Source organism: Phyllobates terribilis, unplaced genomic scaffold (assembly GCF_046119375.1).
Source record: "Phyllobates terribilis strain yellow unplaced genomic scaffold, ASM4611937v1 Scaffold_12__6_contigs__length_324123572, whole genome shotgun sequence".
Lineage (NCBI taxonomy): Eukaryota > Metazoa > Chordata > Amphibia > Anura > Dendrobatidae > Phyllobates > Phyllobates terribilis.
In genome coordinates this window covers 89673090-89698101 of record NW_027362772.1, presented here as the reverse complement: position 1 = coordinate 89698101, position 25012 = coordinate 89673090, and the positions used below count along the sequence as shown (strand labels likewise).

General features: G+C 51.0%; 1 protein-coding gene across 1 annotated transcript; it reads right to left on the bottom strand.

The window, feature by feature from the left end:
- Positions 1-9371: 9371 nt before the first annotated feature.
- SLC25A34 (solute carrier family 25 member 34) lies at positions 9372-18274 on the bottom strand. The gene is made up of 5 exons (XM_073656093.1): positions 17771-18274; positions 15447-15512; positions 10751-10903; positions 10242-10376; positions 9372-10167 (listed from the first exon to the last, which is right to left on the bottom strand). Exons 1-5 carry the CDS (start codon positions 18170-18172, stop codon positions 9991-9993), a joined length of 933 nt encoding a protein of 310 aa, XP_073512194.1. The 5' UTR covers positions 18173-18274; the 3' UTR covers positions 9372-9990.
- Positions 18275-25012: the final 6738 nt, after the last annotated feature.

The window sequence follows — 25012 nt, the reverse complement described above, 5'->3', positions numbered from 1 at the left end:
CCTGTATATATACACTGCACAGTACCACTCCTCCTGTCCTGTATATATACACTGCACAGTACCACTCCTCCTGTCCTGTATACACTGCACAGTACCACTCCGCCTGTATATATACACTGCACAGTACCACTCCTGTATATATACACTGCACAGTACCACTCCTCCTGTCCTGTATATATACACTGCACAGTACCACTCCCCCTGTCCTGTATATATACACTGCACAGTACCACTCCCCCTGTCCTGTATATATACACTGCACAGTACCACTCCTCCTGTCCTGTATATATACACTGCACAGTACCACTCCTCCTGTCCTGTATACACTGCACAGTACCACTCCGCCTGTATATATACACTGCACAGTACCACTCCTGTATATATACACTGCACAGTACCACTCCTCCTGTCCTGTATATATACACTGCACAGTACCACTCCCCGTCCTGTATATATACACTGCACAGTACCACTCCCCCTGTCCTGTATATATACACTGCACAGTACCACTCCCCCTGTCCTGTATATATACACTGCACAATACCACTCCCCCTGTCCTGTATATATACACTGCACAGTACCACTCCCCCTGTCCTGTATATATACACTGCACAGTACCACTCCTCCTGTATATATACACTGCACAGTACCACTCCTCCTGTCCTGTATATATACACTGCACAGTACCGCTCCTCCTGTCCTGTATATATACACTGCACAGTACCACTCCCCCTGTCCTGTATATATACACTGCACAGTACCACTCCCCCTGTCCTGTATATATACACTGCACAGTACCACTCCTCCTGTATATATACACTGCACAGTACCACTCCCCCTGTCCTGTATATATACACTGCACAGTACCACTCCCCCTGTCCTGTATACACTGCACAGTACCACTCCTCCTGTATATATACACTGCACAGTACCACTCCTCCTGTATATATACACTGCACGGTACCACTCCTCCTGTATATATACACTGCACGGCACCACTCCTCCCGTCCTGTATATATACACTGCACGGTACCACTCCTCCCGTCCTGTATATATACACTGCACGGTACCACTCCTCCTGTATATATACACTGCACGGTACCACTCCTCCTGTATATATACACTGCACAGTACCACTCCTCCCGTCCTGTATATATACACTGCACAGTAACACTCCTCCTGTATATATACACTGCACAGTACCACTCCTCTTGTATATACACTGTACAGTACCACTCCTCCTGTATATATACACTGCACAGTACCACTCCTCCTGTCCTGTATATATACACTGCACGGTACCACTCCTCCTGTCCTGTATCTATACACTGCACGGTACCACTCCTCCTGTATATATACACTGCACAGTACCACTCCTCCTGTATATATACACTGCACAGTACCACTCCTCCTGTCCTGTATCTATACACTGCACAGTACCACTCCTCCTGTATATATACACTGCACAGTACCACTCCTCTTGTATATATACACTGCACAGTACCACTCCTCCTGTCCTGTATATATACACTGCACAGTACCACTCCTCCTGTCCTGTATATATACACTGCACAGTACCACTCCTCCTGTCCTGTATATATACACTGCACAGTACCACTCCTCCTGTCCTGTATATATACACTGCACAGTACCACTCCTCCTGTCCTGTATATATACACTGCACAGTACCACTCCTCCTGTCCTGTATATATACACTGCACAGTACTACTCCTCCTGTCCTGTATATATACACTGCACAGTACTACTCCTCCTGTCCTGTATATATACACTGCACAGCACCACTCCTCCTGTCCTGTATACACAGACTGCACGGCACCACTCCTCCTGTCCTGTATATATACACTGCACGGTACCACTCCTCCTGTCCTGTATATATACACTGCACAGTACCACTCCTCCTGTCCTGTATATATACACTGCACAGTACCACTCCTCCTGTCCTGTATATATACACTGCACAGTACCACTCCTCTTGTGTATATACACTGCACAGTACCACTCCTCCTGTCCTGTATATATATACACTGCACAGTACCACTCCTCCTGTATATATACACACTGCACAGTACCACTCCTCCTGTCCTGTATATATACACTGCACAGTACCACTGCTCCTGTCCTGTATATATACACTGCACAGTACCACTCCTCCTGTCCTGTATATATACACACACTGCACAGTACCACTTCTCCTGTCCTGTATATATACACTGCACAGTACCACTCCTCCCGTCCTGTATATATACACTGCACAGTACTTCTCCTGTATATATACACACTGCACAGTACCACTCCTCCCGTCCTGTATATATACACACTGCACAGTACCACTCCTCCCATCCTGTATATATACACTGCACAGTACAACTCCTCCCGTCCTGTATATATATATACACTGCACAGTACCACTCCTCCCGTTCTGTATATATACACTGTACAGTACCACTCCTCCCGTCCTGTATATATACACTGTACAGTACCACTCCTCCCGTCCTGTATATATACACTGCACAGTACCACTCCTCCTGTCCTGTATATATACCCTGCACAGTACCACTCCTCCCGTCCTGTATATATCCACTGCACAGTACCACTCCTCCCGTCCTGTATATATCCACTGCACAGTACCACTCCTCCTGTCCTGTATATATACCCTGCACAGTACCACTCCTCCCGTCCTGTATATATCCACTGCACAGTACCACTCCTCCTGTCCTGTATATACACTGCACAGTACCACTCCTCCCGTCCTGTATATATACACTGCACAGTACCACTCCTCCTGTCCTGTATATATACACTGCACGGTACCACTCCTCCTGTCCTGTATATATACACTGCACAGTACCACTCCTCCTGTATCTATACACTGCACAGTACCACTCCTCCTGTCCTGTATATATACACTGCACGGTACCACTCCTCCTGTCCTGTATATATACACTGTACGGTACCACTCCTCCTGTATATATACACTGCACAGTACCACTCCTCCTGTATATATACACTGCATAGCACCACTCCTCCTGTATATATACACTGCACAGTACCACTCCTCTTATTCTGTATATATACACTGCACAGTACCACTCCTCCTGTCCTGTATATATACACTGCACGGTACCACTCCTCCTGTCCTGTATATATACACTGTACGGTACCACTCCTCCTGTATATATACACTGCACAGTACCACTCCTCCTGTATATATACACTGCATAGCACCACTCCTCCTGTATATATACACTGCACAGTACCACTCCTCTTATTCTGTATATATACACTGCACAGTACCACTCCTCCTGTCCTGTATATATACACTGCACAGTACCAATCCTCCTGTCCTGTATATATACACTGCACAGTACCACTCCTCCTGTCCTGTATATATACACTGCACAGTACCACTCCTCCTGTCCTGTATATATACACTGCACAGTACCACTCCTCCTGTATATATACACTGCACAGTACAGCTCCTCCTGTATATATACACTGCACAGTACTACTCCTCCTGTCCTGTATATATACACTGCACAGTACCACTCCTCCTGTCCTGTATATATACACTGCACAGTACCACTCCTCCTGTATATATACACTGCACAGTACAGCTCCTCCTGTATATATACACTGCACAGTACCACTCCTCCTGTCCTGTATATATACACTGCTCAGTACCACTCCTCCTGTCCTGTATATATACACTGCACAGTACCACTCCTCCTGTATATACACTGTACAGTACCACTCCTCCTGTATATACACACTGCACAGTACCACTCCTCCTGTATATATACACTGCACAGTACCACTCCTCCTGTCCTGTATATATACACTGCACGGCACCACTCCTCCCGTCCTGTAGATATACACTGCACGGCACCACTCCTCCCGTCCTGTATATATACACTGCACAGTACCACTCCTCCCGTCCTGTAGATATACACTGCACGGCACCACTCCTCCCGTCCTGTAGATATACACTGCACGGTACCACTCCTGTATATATACACTGCACAGTACCACTCCTCCTGTCCTGTATATATACACTGCACAGTACCACTCCTGTATATATACACTGCACAGTACCACTCCTCCTGTCCTGTATATATACACTGCACCGTACCACTCCTCCTGTCCTGTATATATACACTGCACGGCACCACTCCTCCCGTCCTGTAGATATACACTGCACGGCACCACTCCTCCCGTCCTGTAGATATACACTGCACGGTACCACTCCTGTATATATACACTGCACAGTACCACTCCTCCTGTCCTGTATATATACACTGCACAGTACCACTCCTGTATATATACACTGCACAGTACCACTCCTCCTGTCCTGTATATATACACTGCACAGTACCACTCCCCCTGTCCTGTATATATACACTGCACAGTACCACTCCCCCTGTCCTGTATATATACACTGCACAGTACCACTCCCCCTGTCCTGTATATATACACTGCACAGTACCACTCCCCCTGTCCTGTATATATACACTGCACAGTACCACTCCTCCTGTATATATACACTGCACAGTACCACTCCTCCTGTCCTGTATATATACACTGCACAGTACCACTCCCCCTGTCCTGTATATATACACTGCACAGTACCACTCCCCCTGTCCTGTATATATACACTGCACAGTACCACTCCCCCTGTCCTGTATATATACAGTCATGGCCAAAAGTTTTGAGAATGACACCAAAATTCTATTTTCACATGATCTGCTGGCCTCTGGTTTTTATTAGTGTTTGTCTGATGTTTATATCACATACAGAAATATAATTGCAATCATATTATGAGTACCAATAGGTTACATTGCCAGTTAGAATGAGTTAATGCAGCAAGTCAATATTTGCAGTGTTGCCCCTTCTTCTTCAAGACCTCTGTAATTCTTCCTGGCATGCTCTCAATCAACTTTTGGACCAAATCCTGACTGATAGCAGTCCATTCTTGCATAATCAATGCTTGCATTTTGCCAGAATTTGTTGGTTTTTGTTTGTCCACCCGTCTCTTGATGATTGACCACAAGTTCTCAATGGGATTAAGATCTGGGGAGTTTCCAGACCATGGACCCAAAATCTCTATGTTTTGTTCCATGAGCCATTTAGTAATCACCTTTGCTTTATGGCAAGGTGCTCCATCATGCTGGAAAAGGCCATGTTGGGCGCCAAACTGCTCTTGGACGGTTGGGAGAAGTTGCTCTTGGAGGACATTCTGGTATCATTCTTTATTCATGGCTGTGTTTTTAGGCAAGACTGTGAGTGAGCCGATTCCCTTGGCTGAGAAGCAACCCCACACATGAATGGTTTCAGGATGCTTTACAGTTGGCATGAGACAAGACTGGTGGTAGCGCTCACCTCTTCTTCTCCGAATAAGCTATTTTCCAGATGTCCCAAACAATTGAAAAGGGGATTCATCAGAGAAAATGACTTTGCCCCAGTCCTCAGCAGTCCACTCCCTGTACCTTTTGCAGAATATCAGTCGGGCCCTGATGTTTTTTCTGGAGAGAAGTGGCTTCTTTGCTGCCCTCCTTGAAACCAGCCCTTGCTCAAAGAGTCTCCGCCTCACAGTGTGTGCAGAAGCACTCACACCAGCCTGCTGCCATTCCTGAGCAAGCTCGGCACTGCTGGTAGTCCGATCCCGCAGCTGAAACAGTTTTAAGATACGGTCCTGGCGCTTGCTGGTCTTTCTTGGGCGCCCTGGAACCTTTTTGACAACAATGGAAGCTCTCTCCTTGAAGTTCTTGATGATGCGATAGATTGTTGACTGAGGTGCAATCTTTGTAGCTGCGATACTCTTCCCTGTTAGGCCATTTTTGTGCAGTTCAATGATGGCTGCACGTGTTTCTTTAGAGATAACCATGGTTAACTGAAGAGAAACAATGATACCAAGAAACAGCCTCCTTTTAAAGTGTCCAGTGATGTCATTGTTACTAAATCATGACTGATTGATCGCCAGCCCTGTCCTCATCAACACCCACACCTGTGTTAATGGATCAATCACTAAAACGATGTTAGCTGCTCCTTTTAAGGCAGGACTGCAATGATGTTGAAATGTGTTTTGGAGGTTAAAGTTCATTTTCTGGGCAAATATTGACTTTGCAAGTACAGTAATTGCTGTTAAGCTGATCACTCTTTGACATTCAGGAGTATATGCAAATTGCCATTACAAAAAATGAAGCAGTAAACTTTGGAAAAATTACTATTTGTCTCATTCTCAATACTTTTGGCCATGACTGTACACTGCACAGTACCACTCCCCCTGTCCTGTATATATACACTGCACAGTACCACTCCTCCTGTATATATACACTGCACAGTACCACTCCCCCTGTCCTGTATATATACACTGCACAGTACCACTCCCCCTGTCCTGTATACACTGCACAGTACCACTCCTCCTGTATATATACACTGCACAGTACCACTCCTCCTGTATATATACACTGCACGGTACCACTCCTCCTGTATATATACACTGCACGGCACCACTCCTCCCGTCCTGTATATATACACTGCACGGTACCACTCCTCCTGTATATATACACTGCACGGTACCACTCCTCCCGTCCTGTATATATACACTGCACAGTAACACTCCTCCTGTATATATACACTGCACAGTACCACTCCTCCTGTATATACACTGTACAGTACCACTCCTCCTGTATATATACACTGCACAGTACCACTCCTCCTGTCCTGTATCTATACACTGCACGGTACCACTCCTCCTGTCCTGTATCTATACACTGCACAGTACCACTCCTCCTGTCCTGTATCTATACACTGCACAGTACCACTCCTCCTGTATATATACACTGCACAGTACCACTCCTCCTGTCCTGTATCTATACACTGCACAGTACCACTCCTCCTGTATATATACACTGCACAGTACCACTCCTCCTGTATATATACACTGCACAGTACCACTCCTCTTGTATATATACACTGCACAGTACCACTCCTCCTGTATATACACTGTACAGTACCACTCCTCCTGTATATATACACTGCACAGTACTACTCCTCCTGTCCTGTATATATACACTGCACAGTACTACTCCTCCTGTCCTGTATATATACACTGCACAGTACTACTCCTCCTGTCCTGTATATATACACTGCACAGCACCACTCCTCCTGTCCTGTATATATACACTGCACGGTACCACTCCTCCTGTCCTGTATATATACACTGCACGGTACCACTCCTCCTGTCCTGTATATATACACTGCACAGTACCACTCCTCCTGTCCTGTATATATACACTGCACAGTACCACTCCTCCTGTCCTGTATATATACACTGCACAGTACCACTCCTCTTGTGTATATACACTGCACAGTACCACTCCTCCTGTCCTGTATATATATACACTGCACAGTACCACTCCTCCTGTATATATACACACTGCACAGTACCACTCCTCCTGTCCTGTATATATACACTGCACAGTACCACTGCTCCTGTCCTGTATATATACACTGCACAGTACCACTTCTCCTGTCCTGTATATATACACACTGCACAGTACCACTCCTCCCGTCCTGTATATATACACACTGCACAGTACCACTCCTCCCGTCCTGTATATATACACTGCACAGTACCACTCCTCCCGTCCTATATATATATACACTGTACAGTACCACTCCTCCCGTCCTGTATATATACACTGCACAGTACCACTCCTCCTGTCCTGTATATATCCACTGCACAGTACCACTCCTCCCGTCCTGTATATATCCACTGCACAGTACCACTCCTCCCGTCCTGTATATATCCACTGCACAGTACCACTCCTCCCGTCCTGTATATATCCACTGCACAGTACCACTCCTCCTGTCCTGTATATATACCCTGCACAGTACCACTCCTCCTGTCCTGTATATACACTGCACAGTACTACTCCTCCCGTCCTGTATATATCCACTGCACAGTACCACTCCTCCTGTCCTGTATATATACACACTGCACAGTACCACTCCTCCTGTCCTGTATATATACACACTGCACAGTACCACTCCTCCTGTCCTGTATATATACACACTGCACAGTACCACTCCTCCTGTCCTGTATATATACACACTGCACAGTACCACTCCTCCTGTCCTGTATATTTACACTGCACGGTACCACTCCTCCTGTCCTGTATATATACACTGCACAGTACCACTCCTCCTGTCCTGTATATATACACACTGCACAGTACCACTCCTCCTGTCCTGTATATTTACACTGCACAGTACCACTCCTCCTGTCCTGTATATATACACACTGCACAGTACCACTCCTCCTGTCCTGTATATTTACACTGCACGGTACCACTCCTCCTGTCCTGTATATATACACTGCACAGTACCACTCCTCCTGTATATATACACTGCACAGTACAGCTCCTCCTGTATATATACACTGCACGGTACCACTCCTCCTGTCCTGTATATATACACTGCACAGTACCACTTCTCCTGTATATATACACTGCACAGTACCACTCCTCCTGTATATATACACTGCACAGTACCACTCCTCCTGTCCTGTATATATACACTGCACAGTACTGCTCCTCCTGTGCTGTATATATACACTGCACAGTACTGCTCCTCCTGTCCTGTATATTTACACTGCACAGTACCACTGCCCCTGTCCTGTATATTTACACTGCACAGTACCACTCCTCCTGTCCTGTATATTTACACTGCACAGTACCACTCCTCTCGTCCTGTATATATACACTGCACAGTACCACTCCTCCTGTCCTGTATATTTACACTGCACAGTACCACTCCTCCTGTCCTGTATATTTACACTGCACAGTACCGCTCCTCCTGTATATATACACTGCACAGTACCACTCCTCCTGTATATATACACTGCACAGTACCACTCCTCCCGTCCTGTATATATACACTGCACAGTACCACTCCTCCTGTCCTGTATATATACACTGTACAGTACCACTCCTCCTGTATATATACACTGCACAGTACCACTCCTCCCGTCCTGTATATTTACACTGCACAGTACCACTCCTCCTGTCCTGTATATATAGGGGGCTGAATATTACTGCACGGCTCAATGTTCATATCTACGAGAACCTTGTATCATTTCTTTTACACAAATACTTGTTACGTTACTTTGTGTTTTCATCACATAAAATCCCAATAAAATACATTTAATTTGTGGGTTGAACGTGAAAAATGTGGAAAAGCTCCCGGGGTATGAAGACTTTTTCAAGGAACTGGACATACTGCACAATATCACCTCTCCAGTCTCCACATTGCAGTAACCCCTTCCTGTACAGATTAGTGACAGCCATAGGTTTCTGGCAGATGATTTTTATTCATGTCCCCGCGGCGGCCGCCCATACGGCCTTTATACGCGGAGTCTGCTTTTCCATCCTTATCACTTATTACAGCCACTGATTCTTTTCGTATTTTCCATTTGCAGCTTTTTTTTATTCCTCGTTCTCTTAGTTTTTGCGCAGGTGGAGAATACAGCGATGGCTGCACCTGGCGGAAACATCCGGACATTACATGAACCTCAAATTAACAGGTTAAAAAATTATCCTTCTCTGATCCGGCGGACAATAATAAATATTAGAATTGCTGGATGCCTCGTCCGAGCAGACCCGGGTGAGTGAGGGACAGCAAGTCACTTGGTCCGAGCAGACCCGGGTGAGTGAGGGACGGGGCGTCGCTTGGTCCGAGCAGACCCGGGTGAGTGAGGGACGGGGCGTCGCTTGGTCCGAGCAGACCCGGGTGAGTGAGGGACGGGGCGTCGCTTGGTCAGAGCAGACCCGGGTGAGTGACGGGACGTTGCTTGGTCCGAGCAGACCCAGGTGAGTGAGCAGATCCGCTGCTTCTCTCTCCTTCCGAGCCCTGAGACTATACGGGCCCCGTGCTGGGGCCCCGGAGGTCAGGTCCTTGTGAGCTCCGCCCTCACTGGTGCTGGTAATAATAGGTCATCTTCCTCAGCTCCTCCCAGAACAGCAGGCTGAGGATAGTGTGCGGCCCCAGGCGGACATAAGCCGGGACAATGCCCTTGTAGAGCGCCATGACGCCTTCCTTGTGCGCGATCTTCAGGAAACAGTCCAAGAAACCGCGGTAGAGGCGGCCCTGAGGAAAGACGAGAAACGTGAGGAGAGGATACGGAGAAGACACCGAGAACAAGACTGCAGAGCTGCGCTCACCCGGCCCTGCACGTCCACAGGCTGGTTATACAGGCGTGTGCTGACCACGTCAAAAGGAGTCATCGCTATGGCAACGCCAACGCTGCTGATCATCCCGCCGGCCAACGGCACCAGCCAGCTGTCGTCAGGGAACCACTGTGGAAAATAACCACCCCCATCATCACACCGAGCCAACGCAGCCTCCGCCCCGCAGCCGCCTCCAGCCTGGGGATGTGTGCCCTGCACGCAGAGACTGTTGTACATGTGTCGGTTACACCGGGGAGGGGGTGGGATGTGCTGCCGAGAGCAGGTCTTTAGAGATGCCATTAACCATTGCTTTGCTCGGCTGTCGGGTGATTGCAGGTGTGAATACAGACTGATAATCGGCCAGTGACGGTTGTAGCGGCCGCTCGCTCTGGATTAGCAGCCCACCTCCCTGAGCCTCCACTACCGATGCAGCGCGGATCTCCCCGGGCGTCACAGAGACCCCTCTGTACACAGCCGATCCCACCACTCAGCGCCGCCGTTACCTTTTGTTTCTTGACCCAATCTTTAGCATTAGCGAAAGTCGCCAACTGCACGGCGGATCCCACCATCACCCGCGGGACGGCGCCATTGACCCCTCGCCACAGTCCCAGGATCCCCTGCTTCTTGTAGATGGTCTCAAAGGCGGAACTGACACTCTGAGCGAGAAAGAAAAGAAACCATTACTGCTGCGACAGCGCGAGACCGCGAAGGACGGCCGTCACCGAACAGAGCGCCAAACACATCACTGCAGACCATCACTCCGGAAAGATCTGCAGACCATCGACTATTACACCTCTATAGATACTTGAAGCTTTTGCAGGCGCTGTTTGTTAAAGATCAGAGCAAGGAAACCCATGTACACTGTGAGAGGCCGTCGGCCCCGCCCCCCGTCACTGACAACCGGCCTGTACACTGTGAGAGGTTGTCAGCCCCGCCCCCTGTCACTGACAACCAGCCTGTACACTGCGAGAGGCCGTCAGCCCCGCCCCCTGTCACTGACAACCAGCCTGTACACTGCGAGAGGCCGTCAGCCCCGCCCCCTGTCACTGACAACCAGCCTGTACACTGCGAGAGGCCGTCAGCCCCGCCCCCTGCCCGCACACTGTGAGAGGCTGTCAGCCCCGCCCCCTGCGAGAGGCTGTCAGCCCCGCCCCCTGCGAGAGGCTGTCAGCCCCGCCCCCTGCCCACACACTGTGAGAGGCTGTCAGCCCCGCCCCCTGCGAGAGGTTGTCAGCCCCGCCCCCTGCCACTGACAACCAGCCTGTACACTGCGAGAGGCCGTCAGCCCCGCCCCCTGTCACTGACAACCAGCCTGTACACTGCGAGGCCGTCAGCCCCGCCCCCTGTCACTGACAACCAGCCTGTACACTGCGAGAGGCCGTCAGCCCCGCCCCCTGTCACTGACAACCAGCCTGTACACTGCGAGAGGCCGTCAGCCCCGCCCCCTGTCACTGACAACCAGCCTGTACACTGCGAGAGGCCGTCAGCCCCGCCCCCTGTCACTGACAACCAGCCTGTACACTGCGAGAGGCCGTCAGCCCCGCCCCCTGTCACTGACAACCAGCCTGTACACTGCGAGAGGCCGTCAGCCCCGCCCCCTGTCACTGACAACCAGCCTGTACACTGCGAGAGGCCGTCAGCCCCGCCCCCTGCCCGCACACTGTGAGAGGCTGTCAGCCCCGCCCCCTGCGAGAGGCTGTCAGCCCCGCCCCCTGCCCACACACTGTGAGAGGCTGTCAGCCCCGCCCCCTGCGAGAGGTTGTCAGCCCCGCCCCCTGCCACTGACAACCAGCCTGTACACTGCGAGAGGCCGTCAGCCCCGCCCCCTGTCACTGACAACCAGCCTGTACACTGCGAGAGGCCGTCAGCCCCGCCCCCTGTCACTGACAACCAGCCTGTACACTGCGAGAGGCCGTCAGCCCCGCCCCCTGTCACTGACAACCAGCCTGTACACTGCGAGAGGCCGTCAGCCCCGCCCCCTGCCCGCACACTGTGAGAGGCTGTCAGCCCCGCCCCCTGCGAGAGGCTGTCAGCCCCGCCCCCTGCCCACACACTGTGAGAGGCTGTCAGCCCCGCCCCCTGCGAGAGGTTGTCAGCCCCGCCCCCTGCCACTGACAACCAGCCTGTACACTGCGAGAGGCCGTCAGCCCCGCCCCCTGTCACTGACAACCAGCCTGTACACTGCGAGGCCGTCAGCCCCGCCCCCTGTCACTGACAACCAGCCTGTACACTGCGAGAGGCCGTCAGCCCCGCCCCCTGTCACTGACAACCAGCCTGTACACTGCGAGAGGCCGTCAGCCCCGCCCCCTGTCACTGACAACCAGCCTGTACACTGCGAGAGGCCGTCAGCCCCGCCCCCTGTCACTGACAACCAGCCTGTACACTGCGAGAGGCCGTCAGCCCCGCCCCCTGTCACTGACAACCAGCCTGTACACTGCGAGAGGCCGTCAGCCCCGCCCCCTGTCACTGACAACCAGCCTGTACACTGCGAGAGGCCGTCAGCCCCGCCCCCTGCCCGCACACTGTGAGAGGCTGTCAGCCCCGCCCCCTGCGAGAGGCTGTCAGCCCCGCCCCCTGCCCACACACTGTGAGAGGCTGTCAGCCCCGCCCCCTGCGAGAGGTTGTCAGCCCCGCCCCCTGCCACTGACAACCAGCCTGTACACTGCGAGAGGCCGTCAGCCCCGCCCCCTGTCACTGACAACCAGCCTGTACACTGCGAGAGGCCGTCAGCCCCGCCCCCTGTCACTGACAACCAGCCTGTACACTGCGAGAGGCCGTCAGCCCCGCCCCCTGTCACTGACAACCAGCCTGTACACTGCGAGAGGCCGTCAGCCCCGCCCCCTGTCACTGACAACCAGCCTGTACACTGCGAGAGGCCGTCAGCCCCGCCCCCTGTCACTGACAACCAGCCTGTACACTGCGAGAGGCCGTCAGCCCCGCCCCCTGTCACTGACAACCAGCCTGTACACTGCGAGAGGCCGTCAGCCCCGCCCCCTGTCACTGACAACCAGCCTGTACACTGCGAGAGGCCGTCAGCCCCGCCCCCTGTCACTGACAACCAGCCTGTACACTGCGAGAGGCCGTCAGCCCCGCCCCCTGTCACTGACAACCAGCCTGTACACTGCGAGAGGCCGTCAGCCCCGCCCCCTGTCACTGACAACCAGCCTGTACACTGCGAGAGGCCGTCAGCCCCGCCCCCTGTCACTGACAACCAGCCTGTACACTGCGAGAGGCCGTCAGCCCCGCCCCCTGTCACTGACAACCAGCCTGTACACTGCGAGAGGCCGTCAGCCCCGCCCCCTGTCACTGACAACCAGCCTGTACACTGCGAGAGGCCGTCAGCCCCGCCCCCTGTCACTGACAACCAGCCTGTACACTGCGAGAGGCTGTCAGCCTCGCCCCCTGCCCGCACACTGTGAGAGGCTGTCAGCCCCGCCCCCTGCGAGAGGCTGTCAGCCCCGCCCCCTGCCCGCACACTGCGAGAGGCTGTCAGCCCCGCCCCCTGCCCGCACACTGTGAGAGGCTGTCAGCCCCACCCCCTGCGAGAGGCTGTCAGCCCCGCCCCCTGCCCGCACACTGTGAGAGGTTGTCAGCCCCGCCCCCTGCCACTGACAACCAGCCTGTACACTGTGAGAGGTTGTCAGGCCCGCCCCCTGCCACTGACAACCAGCCTGTACACTGTGAGAGGTTGTCAGCCCCGCCCCCTGCCACTGACAACCAGCCTGTACACTGTGAGAGGTTGTCAGCCCCGCCCCCTGTCACTTGACAACCAGCCTGTACACTGTGAGAGGTTGTCAGCCCCGCCCCCTGTCACTTGACAACCAGCCTGTACACTGTGAGAGGTTGTCAGCCCCGCCCCCTGTCACTTGACAACCAGCCTGTACACTGTGAGAGGTTGTCAGCCCCGCCCCGTCAACCAGCCTGTACACTGTGAGAGGTTGTCAGCCCCGCCCCCTGCCACTGAACCAGCCTGTATACTGTGAGAGGTTGTCAGCCACGCCCCCTGCCACTGACAACCAGCCTGTATACTGTGAGAGGTTGTCAGCCACGCCCCTGCTGATGACATCACTGGTGTGATATCCGTGCAGACACCATTTTCTCGGGGTAGTCTCCTTCTCGGTCTGTGATTAGAAACGCAAGAAACGGAGTCGGCTCGAAATGAAGATTCAGGAATAATCCGGTCACATCTGCAGCACAGAGGAGGTCAGACGAGATGCTCTGCAGCTGCCCCCTCTGATAACGGGGTCTCCTCACCGCCCCGTGATGTCAGGTTCCTTACATCTTATTATGATAATCCCTTGATTTCCTGGAGAGAAAAGGTGACCAGGTGTCTGGCGGCCCCTTATCCTTTTCTCTGTAGCAACGACCCAATCACAGGCAGCGGCAGCTGAGAGAGGGGAGCGGCAGCTGAGAGAGGGGGAGCGGCAGCTGAGAGAGGGGAGCGGCAGCTGAGAGAGGGGAGCGGCAGCTGAGAGAGGGGAGCGGCAGCTGAGAGAGGGGAGCGGCAGCTGAGAGAGGGGAGCGGCAGCTGAGAGAGGGGAGCGGCAGCTGAGAGAGGGGAGCGGCAGCTGAGAGAGGGGAGGCGCCGCCCTACTGGACTTTGTATCCTGACACAATCCAACAACAACAACAACAACAACAACAACCGCAGCCCTCCCCCACAGCTGGCAATAGTGATGTTCTGCAGGTCGGCACTGAGGTGTAATAATCTGCAGAACATCAATGTCAGGAGGTGGAGAAGCGATGTCCTGCAGAGGAGAGTGGTGGAGTAGTCTGCAGGACATCATCTGTCAGGAGGTGGAGGAGCGATGTTCTGCAGAGGAGAGTGGTGGAATAGTCTGCAGGGCATCATCTGTCAGGAGGTGGAGGAGCGATGTTCTGCAGAGGAGAGTGGTGGAATAGTCTGCAGGGCATCATCTGTCAGGAGGTGGAGGAGCGATGTTCTGCAGAGGAGAGTGGTGGAATAGTAAGCAGGACATCATCTGTTAGGAGGTAGAGGAGCGATGTTCTGCATAGGAGAGTGGTGGAATAGTCTGCAGGGCATCATCTGTCAGGAGGTGGAGGAGCGATGTTCTGCAGAGGAGAGTGGTGGAATAGTCTGCAGGACATCATCTGTTAGGAGGTAGAGGAGCGATGTTCTGCAGAGGAGAGTGGTGGGATAGTCTGCAGGGCATCATGGTGTCTCTGCTGCAGCCTCACCTGGTGGTTGTGCTGGTGCCCCACAGCGATGGCAGCCACTGTCTGCGCCTGGAGATGCGTCTTCACCTGCGGGGTGGGAGCAGAGTTTTAGTATCGGGACGTTACAATCTGTGGGGGTCGTCACCCGGGGGAGGGGGCTCCGTGCTCAGATCCCACGGTCTGTCCGGCACCGCAGTGACCCCACATTGTGATGACAGGACTAGAAATGTGCCTGCTGTAATCCCGGCGGCTGCGGACCTACGAGGACGAGACCCGCCTCCCCCGGGATGTCACCCTGCAACGTCCCCCAGCCTGAAATACCGGCACACAGGGCACCGGCCACAAGGGGGCGCCGGCCACAAGATGGAGAGCAGCTGAGCAACACCTGGGGGCCGCGCTCTTCTATTGGATGGTGGAGACCCCCGGTGAGAGGGCACAGGGTCACCACCACTGTTCAGCATATCTGCTTTCTGTCAGTGAAATCCTCCAGTCTGAGCAGGCCCAATATTTCTCACAGCTGAGGGTTCTCCACAATGTATCAGTGCAGACAACAGTGTGCAGTGTCACTGACACACTGCACCAAACCCCAGGACAGGACAATGATCCGCCCAGCAGGAAAGTCCACGTCCTTCAAACAGCAGAACAGAGTATTTCAGACCCTCCCCCAAGATCTGATACATATCACCACAATGACAGCTGTGACAGATCCCCAAGAGGTCACCATCTGTGCACAGTGTATTCTGCAGTGTTACATAGGACTGCATGTGACATCTACTACATTATCTGTACTCAGAGAGTTATCACTGTGTTATCTGTGGTGTTACATAGGACTGCGGGTGACATCTACTCCATTATCTGTACTCAGAGAGTTATCACTGTGTTATCTGTGGTGTTACATAGGACTGCAAGTGACATCTACTCCATTATCTGTACTCCGAGAGTTATCACGGTGTTATCTGTGGTGTTACATAGGACTGCAGGTGACATCTACTACATTATCTGTACTCAGAGTTATCACTGTGTTATCTGTGGTGTTACATAGGACTGCAGGTGACATCTACTACATTATCTGTACTCAGAGAGTTATCACGGTGTTATCTGTGGTGTTACATAGGACTGCAAGTGACATCTACTCCATTATCTGTACTCAGAGAGTTATCACGGTGTTATCTGTGGTGTTACATAGGACTGCAGGTGACATCTACTCCATTATCTGTACTCAGAGAGTTATCACGGTGTTATCTGTGGTGTTACATAGGACTGCAGGTGACATCTATTATCTGTACTCAGAGTTATCACTGTGTTATCTGTGGTGTTACATAGGACTGCAGGGGACATCTACATTATCTGTACTCAGAGCTCTGTGTTATCTGTGGTGTTACATAGGACTGCAAGTGACATCTACTCCATTATCTGTACTCAGAGAGTTATCACGGTGTTATCTGTGGTGTTACATAGGACTGCAGGTGACATCTACTACATTATCTGTACTCAGAGAGTTATCACTGTTATCTGTGGTGTTACATAGGACTGCAGGGGACATCTACATTATCTGCACTCAGAGCTCTGTGTTATCTGTGGTGTTACATAGGACTGCAGGTGACATCTACTACATTATCTGTACTCAGAGAGTTATCACTGTGTTATCTGTGGTGTTACATAGGACTGCAGGTGACAACTACTACATTATCTGTACTCAGAGCTCTGTTATCTGTGGTGTTACATAGGACTGCAGGTGACATCTACTACATTATCTGTGCTCAGAGAGTTATCACTGTGTTATCTGTGGTGTTACATAGGACTGCGGGTGACATCTACTACATTATCTGTACTCAGAGTTATCACTGTGTTATCTGTGGTGTTACATAGGACTGCAGGTGACATCTACTACATTATCTGTACTCAGGGAGTTATCACTGTGTTATCTGTGGTGTTACATAGGACTGCAGGTGACATCTACTACATTATCTGTACTCAGAGAGTTATCACTGTGTTATCTGTGGTGTTACATAGGACTGCAGGTGACATCTACTACATTATCTGTACTCAGAGAGTTATCACTGTGTTATCTGTGGTGTTACATAGGACTGCAGGTGACATCTACTACATTATCTGTACTCAGAGAGTTATCACTGTGTTATCTGTGGTGTTACATAGGACTGCAGGTGACATCTACTACATTATCTGTACTCAGAGAGTTATCACTGTGTTATCTGTGGTGTTACATAGGACTGCAGGTGATATCTACTACATTATCTGTACTGTTATCACTGGTGTTACGTGGGACTGCGGGTGACTTCTGCCCACCTTGCCGCACGCTCCCGTGCACACGGGCGGTTACTCACCAGGTACGCCGGACTCCCCAGGAAGGCCCCCAGGGCCCCGGCGATCGCCCCCGCAGCCACGTTGCCCCCCGGCCGCTCCGTCAGCCCCGCGGCCTCGGCGTGTGAGTAGAGGTAGAAGCGGACGCCGTTCATCAGGCCCTGGTAGAGCAGCGCCGCCGTCAGCCCCTTCTGCAGCCCCCGCAGCCCGTCCGCCGCCCCCACCGCCGCCATCGCCTGCAGCACCCCCCGGTAATGGCGCGGGTAGGAGCCCCGGGAGCGCAGCTCTCCCTGCAGCTGCAGCCGCGTCTTCACCACCTCCAGCGGGTTCGTGAACACACAGGCCAGGCAGCAGGCGGACGCCCCCAGCACGAAGTCCACAGGGGGCGACACGGAGACTGCAGCGCCGGGCGGAGGGGTCGCCATGACTATCCCGAGAGCGGTGCGGACCCCGCCATCAGCACCGGAGCCCCGTGCTCTCTGCTGTCAGCCGGCACTGCCGTGTACGGAGCCCCGAAACCACCGAACTCATCACCTCAGGAGCCGGACTCCGCCCTGCGCCGCGTCCCGGACCAATCAGCGGCCTCCTCCCCGCACCCGGCACCTCCAGAACACTGCTGCTGACCAATCAGCAGCCTCCTCCCCACACCCGGCACCTCCAGAACGCTGCTGCTGCTGACCAATCAGCGGCCTCCTTCCCGCGCACACCTCCAGCCGCCCATCACGTGGGTAGAAGGTCACCTGCAGCCGCGGCTTCCTGCTCGGAGTCTCCTGTGAGATGAAGGCGCCGAGGACACCGACTCCCTGCTGCCACCTAGAGGAGCGGCCTGTGCGTGCATGTACGGCGGGAGCAGAGACAGTGCGGGAGGGGCGTGAGCCTCAAGACACTGGAGACTCCCAGCACACAGGCGCCCCCTACAGGAGAAGGACCGGCAGCACTGAGGACAGAGCCCGGCACTGACACCTGCTGGACAGGAGAGGGATGGCACAGTGCGAGGACGCTGCAGAGCATCGCACCTCCCGATACAGTAATATATCCTGCTGAATATTACACCACTGACCTGTTCAGATCTGCAGAACATCGCTCCTCCTCCACCTCCGGACAGATACATGATATATTCTGCAGATTATTACACCCCTGCAGAACATCGCTCCTCCACCTCCTGACAGATACATATATTCTGCAGATTATTACACCTCTGACCCCTCTGCAGAACATTGCTCCTCCTCCTCCCTACAGATACATGATATATTCTGCAGATTATTACACCTCTGACCTCTCTGCAGAACATCGCTCCTCCACCTCCCGACAGATACATGATATATTCTGCAGATTATTACACCTCTGACCCCTCTGCAGAACATCGCTCCTCCACCTCCCGACAGATACATGATATATTCTGCAGATTATTACACCTCTAACCTCTCTGCAGAACATCGCTCCTCCACCTCCTGACAGATACATGACATATTCTGCAGATTATTACACCTCTGACCCCTCTGCAGAACATTTCTCCTCCACCTCCCAACAAATACATGATATATTCTGCAGATTATTACTCCTCTGACCTCTCTGCAGAACATCGCTCCTCCACCTCCTGACAGATACTTATATTCTGCAGATTATTACACCTCTGACCTCTCTGCAGAACATCGCTCCTCCACCTCCCGACAGATACATGATATATTCTGCAGATTATTACACCTCTGACCCCTCTGCAGAACATCGCTCCTCCACCTCCCGACAGATACATGATATATTCTGCAGATTATTACACCTCTGACCTCTCTGCAGAACATCGCTCCTCCACCTCCCGACAGATACATGATATATTCTGCAGATTATTACACGTCTGACCTCTCTGCAGAACATCGCTCCTCCACCTCCCGACAGATACATGATATATTCTGCAGATTATTACACCTCTGACCTCTGCAGAACATCGCTCCTCCACCTCCTGACAGATACTTATATTCTGCAGATTATTACACCTCTGACCCCTCTGCAGAACATCGCTCCTCCACCTCCTGACAGATACTTATATTCTGCAGATTATTACACCTCTGACCCCTCTGCAGAACATCGCTCCTCCACCTCCTGACAGATACATGATATATTCTGCAGATTATTACACCTCTGACCTCTCTGCAGAACATCGCTCCTCCACCTCCTGACAGATACATGATATATTCTGCAGATTATTACACCTCTGACCTCTCTGCAGAACATCGCTCCTCCACCTCCTGACAGATACATGATATAGTCTGCAGATTATTACACGTCTGACCTCTCTGCAGAACATCGCTCCTCCACCTCCCGACAGATACATGATATATTCTGCAGATTATTACACCTCTGACCCCTCTGCAGAACATCGCTCCTCCACCTCCCGACAGATACATGATATATTCTGCAGATTATTACACCTCTGACCCCTCTGCAGAACATCGCTCCTCCACCTCCCGACAGATACATGATATATGCTGCAGATTATTACACCTCTGACCTCTCTGCAGAACATCGCTCCTCCACCTCCCGACAGATACATGATATATTCTGCAGATTATTACACCTCTGACCTCTCTGCAGAACATCGCTCCTCCACCTCCCGACAGATACATGATATATTCTGCAGATTATTACACCTCTGACCCCTCTGCAGAACATCGCTCCTCCACCTCCCGACAGATACATGATATATGCTGCAGATTATTACACCTCTGACCTCTCTGCAGAACATCGCTCCTCCACCTCCCGACAGATACATGATATATTCTGCAGATTATTACACCTCTGACCTCTCTGCAGAACATCGCTCCTCCACCTCCTGACAGATACATGATATATTCTGCAGATTATTACACCTCTGACCTCTCTGCAGAACATCGCTCCTCCACCTCCTGACAGATACTTATATTCTGCAGATTATTAGACCTCTGACCCCTCTGCAGAACATCGATCCTCCACCTCCCAACAAATACATGATATATTCTGCAGATTATTACACCTCTGACCTCTCTACAGAACATCGCTCCTCCACCTCCTGACAGATACATGATATATTCTGCAGATTATTACACCTCTGACCTCTCTGCAGAACATCTCTCCTCCACCTCCCGACAGATACATGATATATTCTGCAGATTATTACACCTCTGACCTCTCTGCAGAACATCGCTCCTCCACCTCCTGACAGATACTTATATTCTGCAGATTATTACACCTCTGACCCCTCTGCAGAACATTGCTCCTCCACCTCCCAACAAATACATGATATATTCTACAGATTATTACACCTCTGACCTCTCTGCAGAACATCGCTCCTCCACCTCCCGACAGATACATGATATATTCTGCAGATTATTACACCTCTGACCTCTCTGCAGAACATCGCTCCTCCACCTCCTGACAGATACATGATACATTCTGCAGATTATTACACCTCTGACCTCTCTGCAGAACATCGCTCCTCCACCTCCCGACAGATACATGATATATTCTGCAGATTATTACACCTCTGACCTCTCTGCAGAACATCGCTCCTCCACCTCCTGACAGATACATGATATATTCTGCAGATTATTACACCTCTGACCGCTCTGCAGAACATCGCTCCTCCACCTCCTGACAGATACTTATATTCTGCAGATTATTACACCTCTGACCTCTCTGCAGAACATCGCTCCTCCACCTCCCGACAGATACATGATATATTCTGCAGATTATTACACCTCTGACCTCTCTGCAGAACATCGCTCCTCCACCTCCCGACAGATACATGATATATTCTGCAGATTATTACACCTCTGACCTCTCTGCAGAACATCGCTCCTCCACCTCCCGACAGATACATGATATATTATGCAGATTATTACACCTCTGACCTCTCTGCAGAACATCGCTCCTCCACCTCCTGACAGATACTTATATTCTGCAGATTATTACACCTCTGACCCCTCTGCAGAACATCGATCCTCCACCTCCCAACAAATACATGACATATTCTGCAGATTATTACACCTCTGAACCCTCTGCAGAACATCGCTCCTCCACCTCCCGAAAGATACATATATTCTGCAGATTATTACACCTCTGACCGCTGCAGAACATCGCTCCTCCACCTCCCGACAGATACATGATATATTCTGCAGATTATTACACGTCTGACCTCTCTGCAGAACATCGCTCCTCCACCTCCCGACAGATACATGATATATTCTGCAGATTATTACACCTCTGACCTCTGCAGAACATCGCTCCTCCACCTCCCGACAGATACATGATATATTCTGCAGATTATTACACCTCTGACCCCTCTGCAGAACATCGCTCCTCCACCTCCTGACAGATACTTATATTCTGCAGATTATTACACCTCTGACCCCTCTGCAGAACATCGCTCCTCCACCTCCTGACAGATACATGATATATTCTGCAGATTATTACACCTCTGACCTCTCTGCAGAACATCGCTCCTCCACCTCCTGACAGATACATGATATATTCTGCAGATTATTACACCTCTGACCTCTCTGCAGAACATCGCTCCTCCACCTCCTGACAGATACATGATATAGTCTGCAGATTATTACACGTCTGACCTCTCTGCAGAACATCGCTCCTCCACCTCCCGACAGATACATGATATATTCTGCAGATTATTACACCTCTGACCTCTGCAGAACATCGCTCCTCCACCTCCTGACAGATACTTATATTCTGCAGATTATTACACCTCTGACCCCTCTGCAGAACATCGCTCCTCCACCTCCTGACAGATACTTATATTCTGCAGATTATTACACCTCTGACCCCTGTGCAGAATATCGCTCCTCCACCTCCTGACAGATACATGATATATTCTGCAGATTATTACACCTCTGACCTCTCTGCAGAACATCGCTCCTCCACCTCCTGACAGATACATGATATATTCTGCAGATTATTACACCTCTGACCTCTCTGCAGAACATCGCTCCCCCACCTCCTGACAGACACATGATATATTCTGCAGATTATTACACCTCTGACCTCTCTGCAGCACATCGCTCCTCCACCTCCGGACAGATACATGATATATTCTGCAGATTATTACACCTCTGACCTCTGCAGAACATCGCTCCTCCACCTCCCGACAGATACATGATATATTCTGCAGATTATTACACGTCTGACCTCTCTGCAGAACATCGCTCCTCCACCTCCCGACAGATACATGATATATTCTGCAGATTATTACACCTCTGACCTCTGCAGAACATCGCTCCTCCACCTCCTGACAGATACTTATATTCTGCAGATTATTACACCTCTGACCCCTCTGCAGAACATCGCTCCTCCACCTCCTGACAGATACTTATATTCTGCAGATTATTACACCTCTGACCCCTCTGCAGAACATCGCTCCTCCACCTCCTGACAGATACATGATATATTCTGCAGATTATTACACCTCTGACCTCTCTGCAGAACATCGCTCCTCCACCTCCTGACAGATACATGATATATTCTGCAGATTATTACACCTCTGACCTCTCTGCAGAACATCGCTCCTCCACCTCCCGACAGATACATGATATATTCTGCAGATTATTACACGTCTGACCTCTCTGCAGGACATCGCTCCTCCACCTCCCGACAGATACATGATATATTCTGCAGATTATTACACCTCTGACCTCTGCAGAACATCGCTCCTCCACCTCCTGACAGATACTTATATTCTGCAGATTATTACACCTCTGACCCCTCTGCAGAACATCGCTCCTCCACCTCCTGAGATACTTATATTCTGCAGATTATTACACCTCTGACCCCTCTGCAGAATATCGCTCCTCCACCTCCTGACAGATACATGATATATTCTGCAGATTATTACACCTCTGACCCCTCTGCAGAATATCGCTCCTCCATCTCCTGACAGATACATGATATATTCTGCAGATTATTACACCTCTGACCCCTCTGCAGAACATCGCTCCTCCACCTCCCGACAGATACATATATTCTGCAGATTATTACACCTCTGACCGCTGCAGAACATCGCTCCTCCACCTCCCGACAGATACATGATATATTCTGCAGATTATTACACGTCTGACCTCTCTGCAGAACATCGCTCCTCCACCTCCCGACAGATACATGATATATTCTGCAGATTATTACACCTCTGACCTCTGCAGAACATCGCTCCTCCACCTCCCGACAGATACATGATATATTCTGCAGATTATTACACCTCTGACCCCTCTGCAGAACATCGCTCCTCCACCTCCTGACAGATACTTATATTCTGCAGATTATTACACCTCTGACCCCTCTGCAGAACATCGCTCCTCCACCTCCTGACAGATACATGATATATTCTGCAGATTATTACACCTCTGACCTCTCTGCAGAACATCGCTCCTCCACCTCCTGACAGATACATGATATATTCTGCAGATTATTACACCTCTGACCTCTCTGCAGAACATCGCTCCTCCACCTCCTGACAGATACATGATATAGTCTGCAGATTATTACACCTCTGACCTCTCTGCAGAACATCGCTCCTCCACCTCCCGACAGATACATGATATATTCTGCAGATTATTACACCTCTGACCTCTGCAGAACATCGCTCCTCCACCTCCTGACAGATACTTATATTCTGCAGATTATTACACCTCTGACCCCTCTGCAGAACATCGCTCCTCCACCTCCTGACAGATACTTATATTCTGCAGATTATTACACCTATGACCCATCTGCAGAATATCGCTCCTCCACCTCCTGACAGATACATGATATATTCTGCAGATTATTACACCTCTGACCTCTCTGCAGAACATCGCTCCTCCACCTCCTGACAGATACATGATATATTCTGCAGATTATTACACCTCTGACCTCTGCAGAACATCGCTCCTCCACCTCCCGACAGATACATTATATATTCTGCAGATTATTACACCTCTGACCTCTGCAGAACATCGCTCCTCCACCTCCCAACAGATACATGATATATTCTGCAGATTATTACACCTCTGACCTCTGCAGAACATCGCTCCTCCACCTCCCAACAGATACATGATATATTCTGCAGATTATTACACCTCTGACCTCTCTGCAGAACATCGCTCCTCCACCTCCTGACAGATACTTATATTCTGCAGATTATTACACCTCTGACCCCTCTGCAGAACATCGATCCTCCACCTCCCAACAAATACATGATATATTCTGCAGATTATTACACCTCTGACCCCTCTGCAGAACATTGC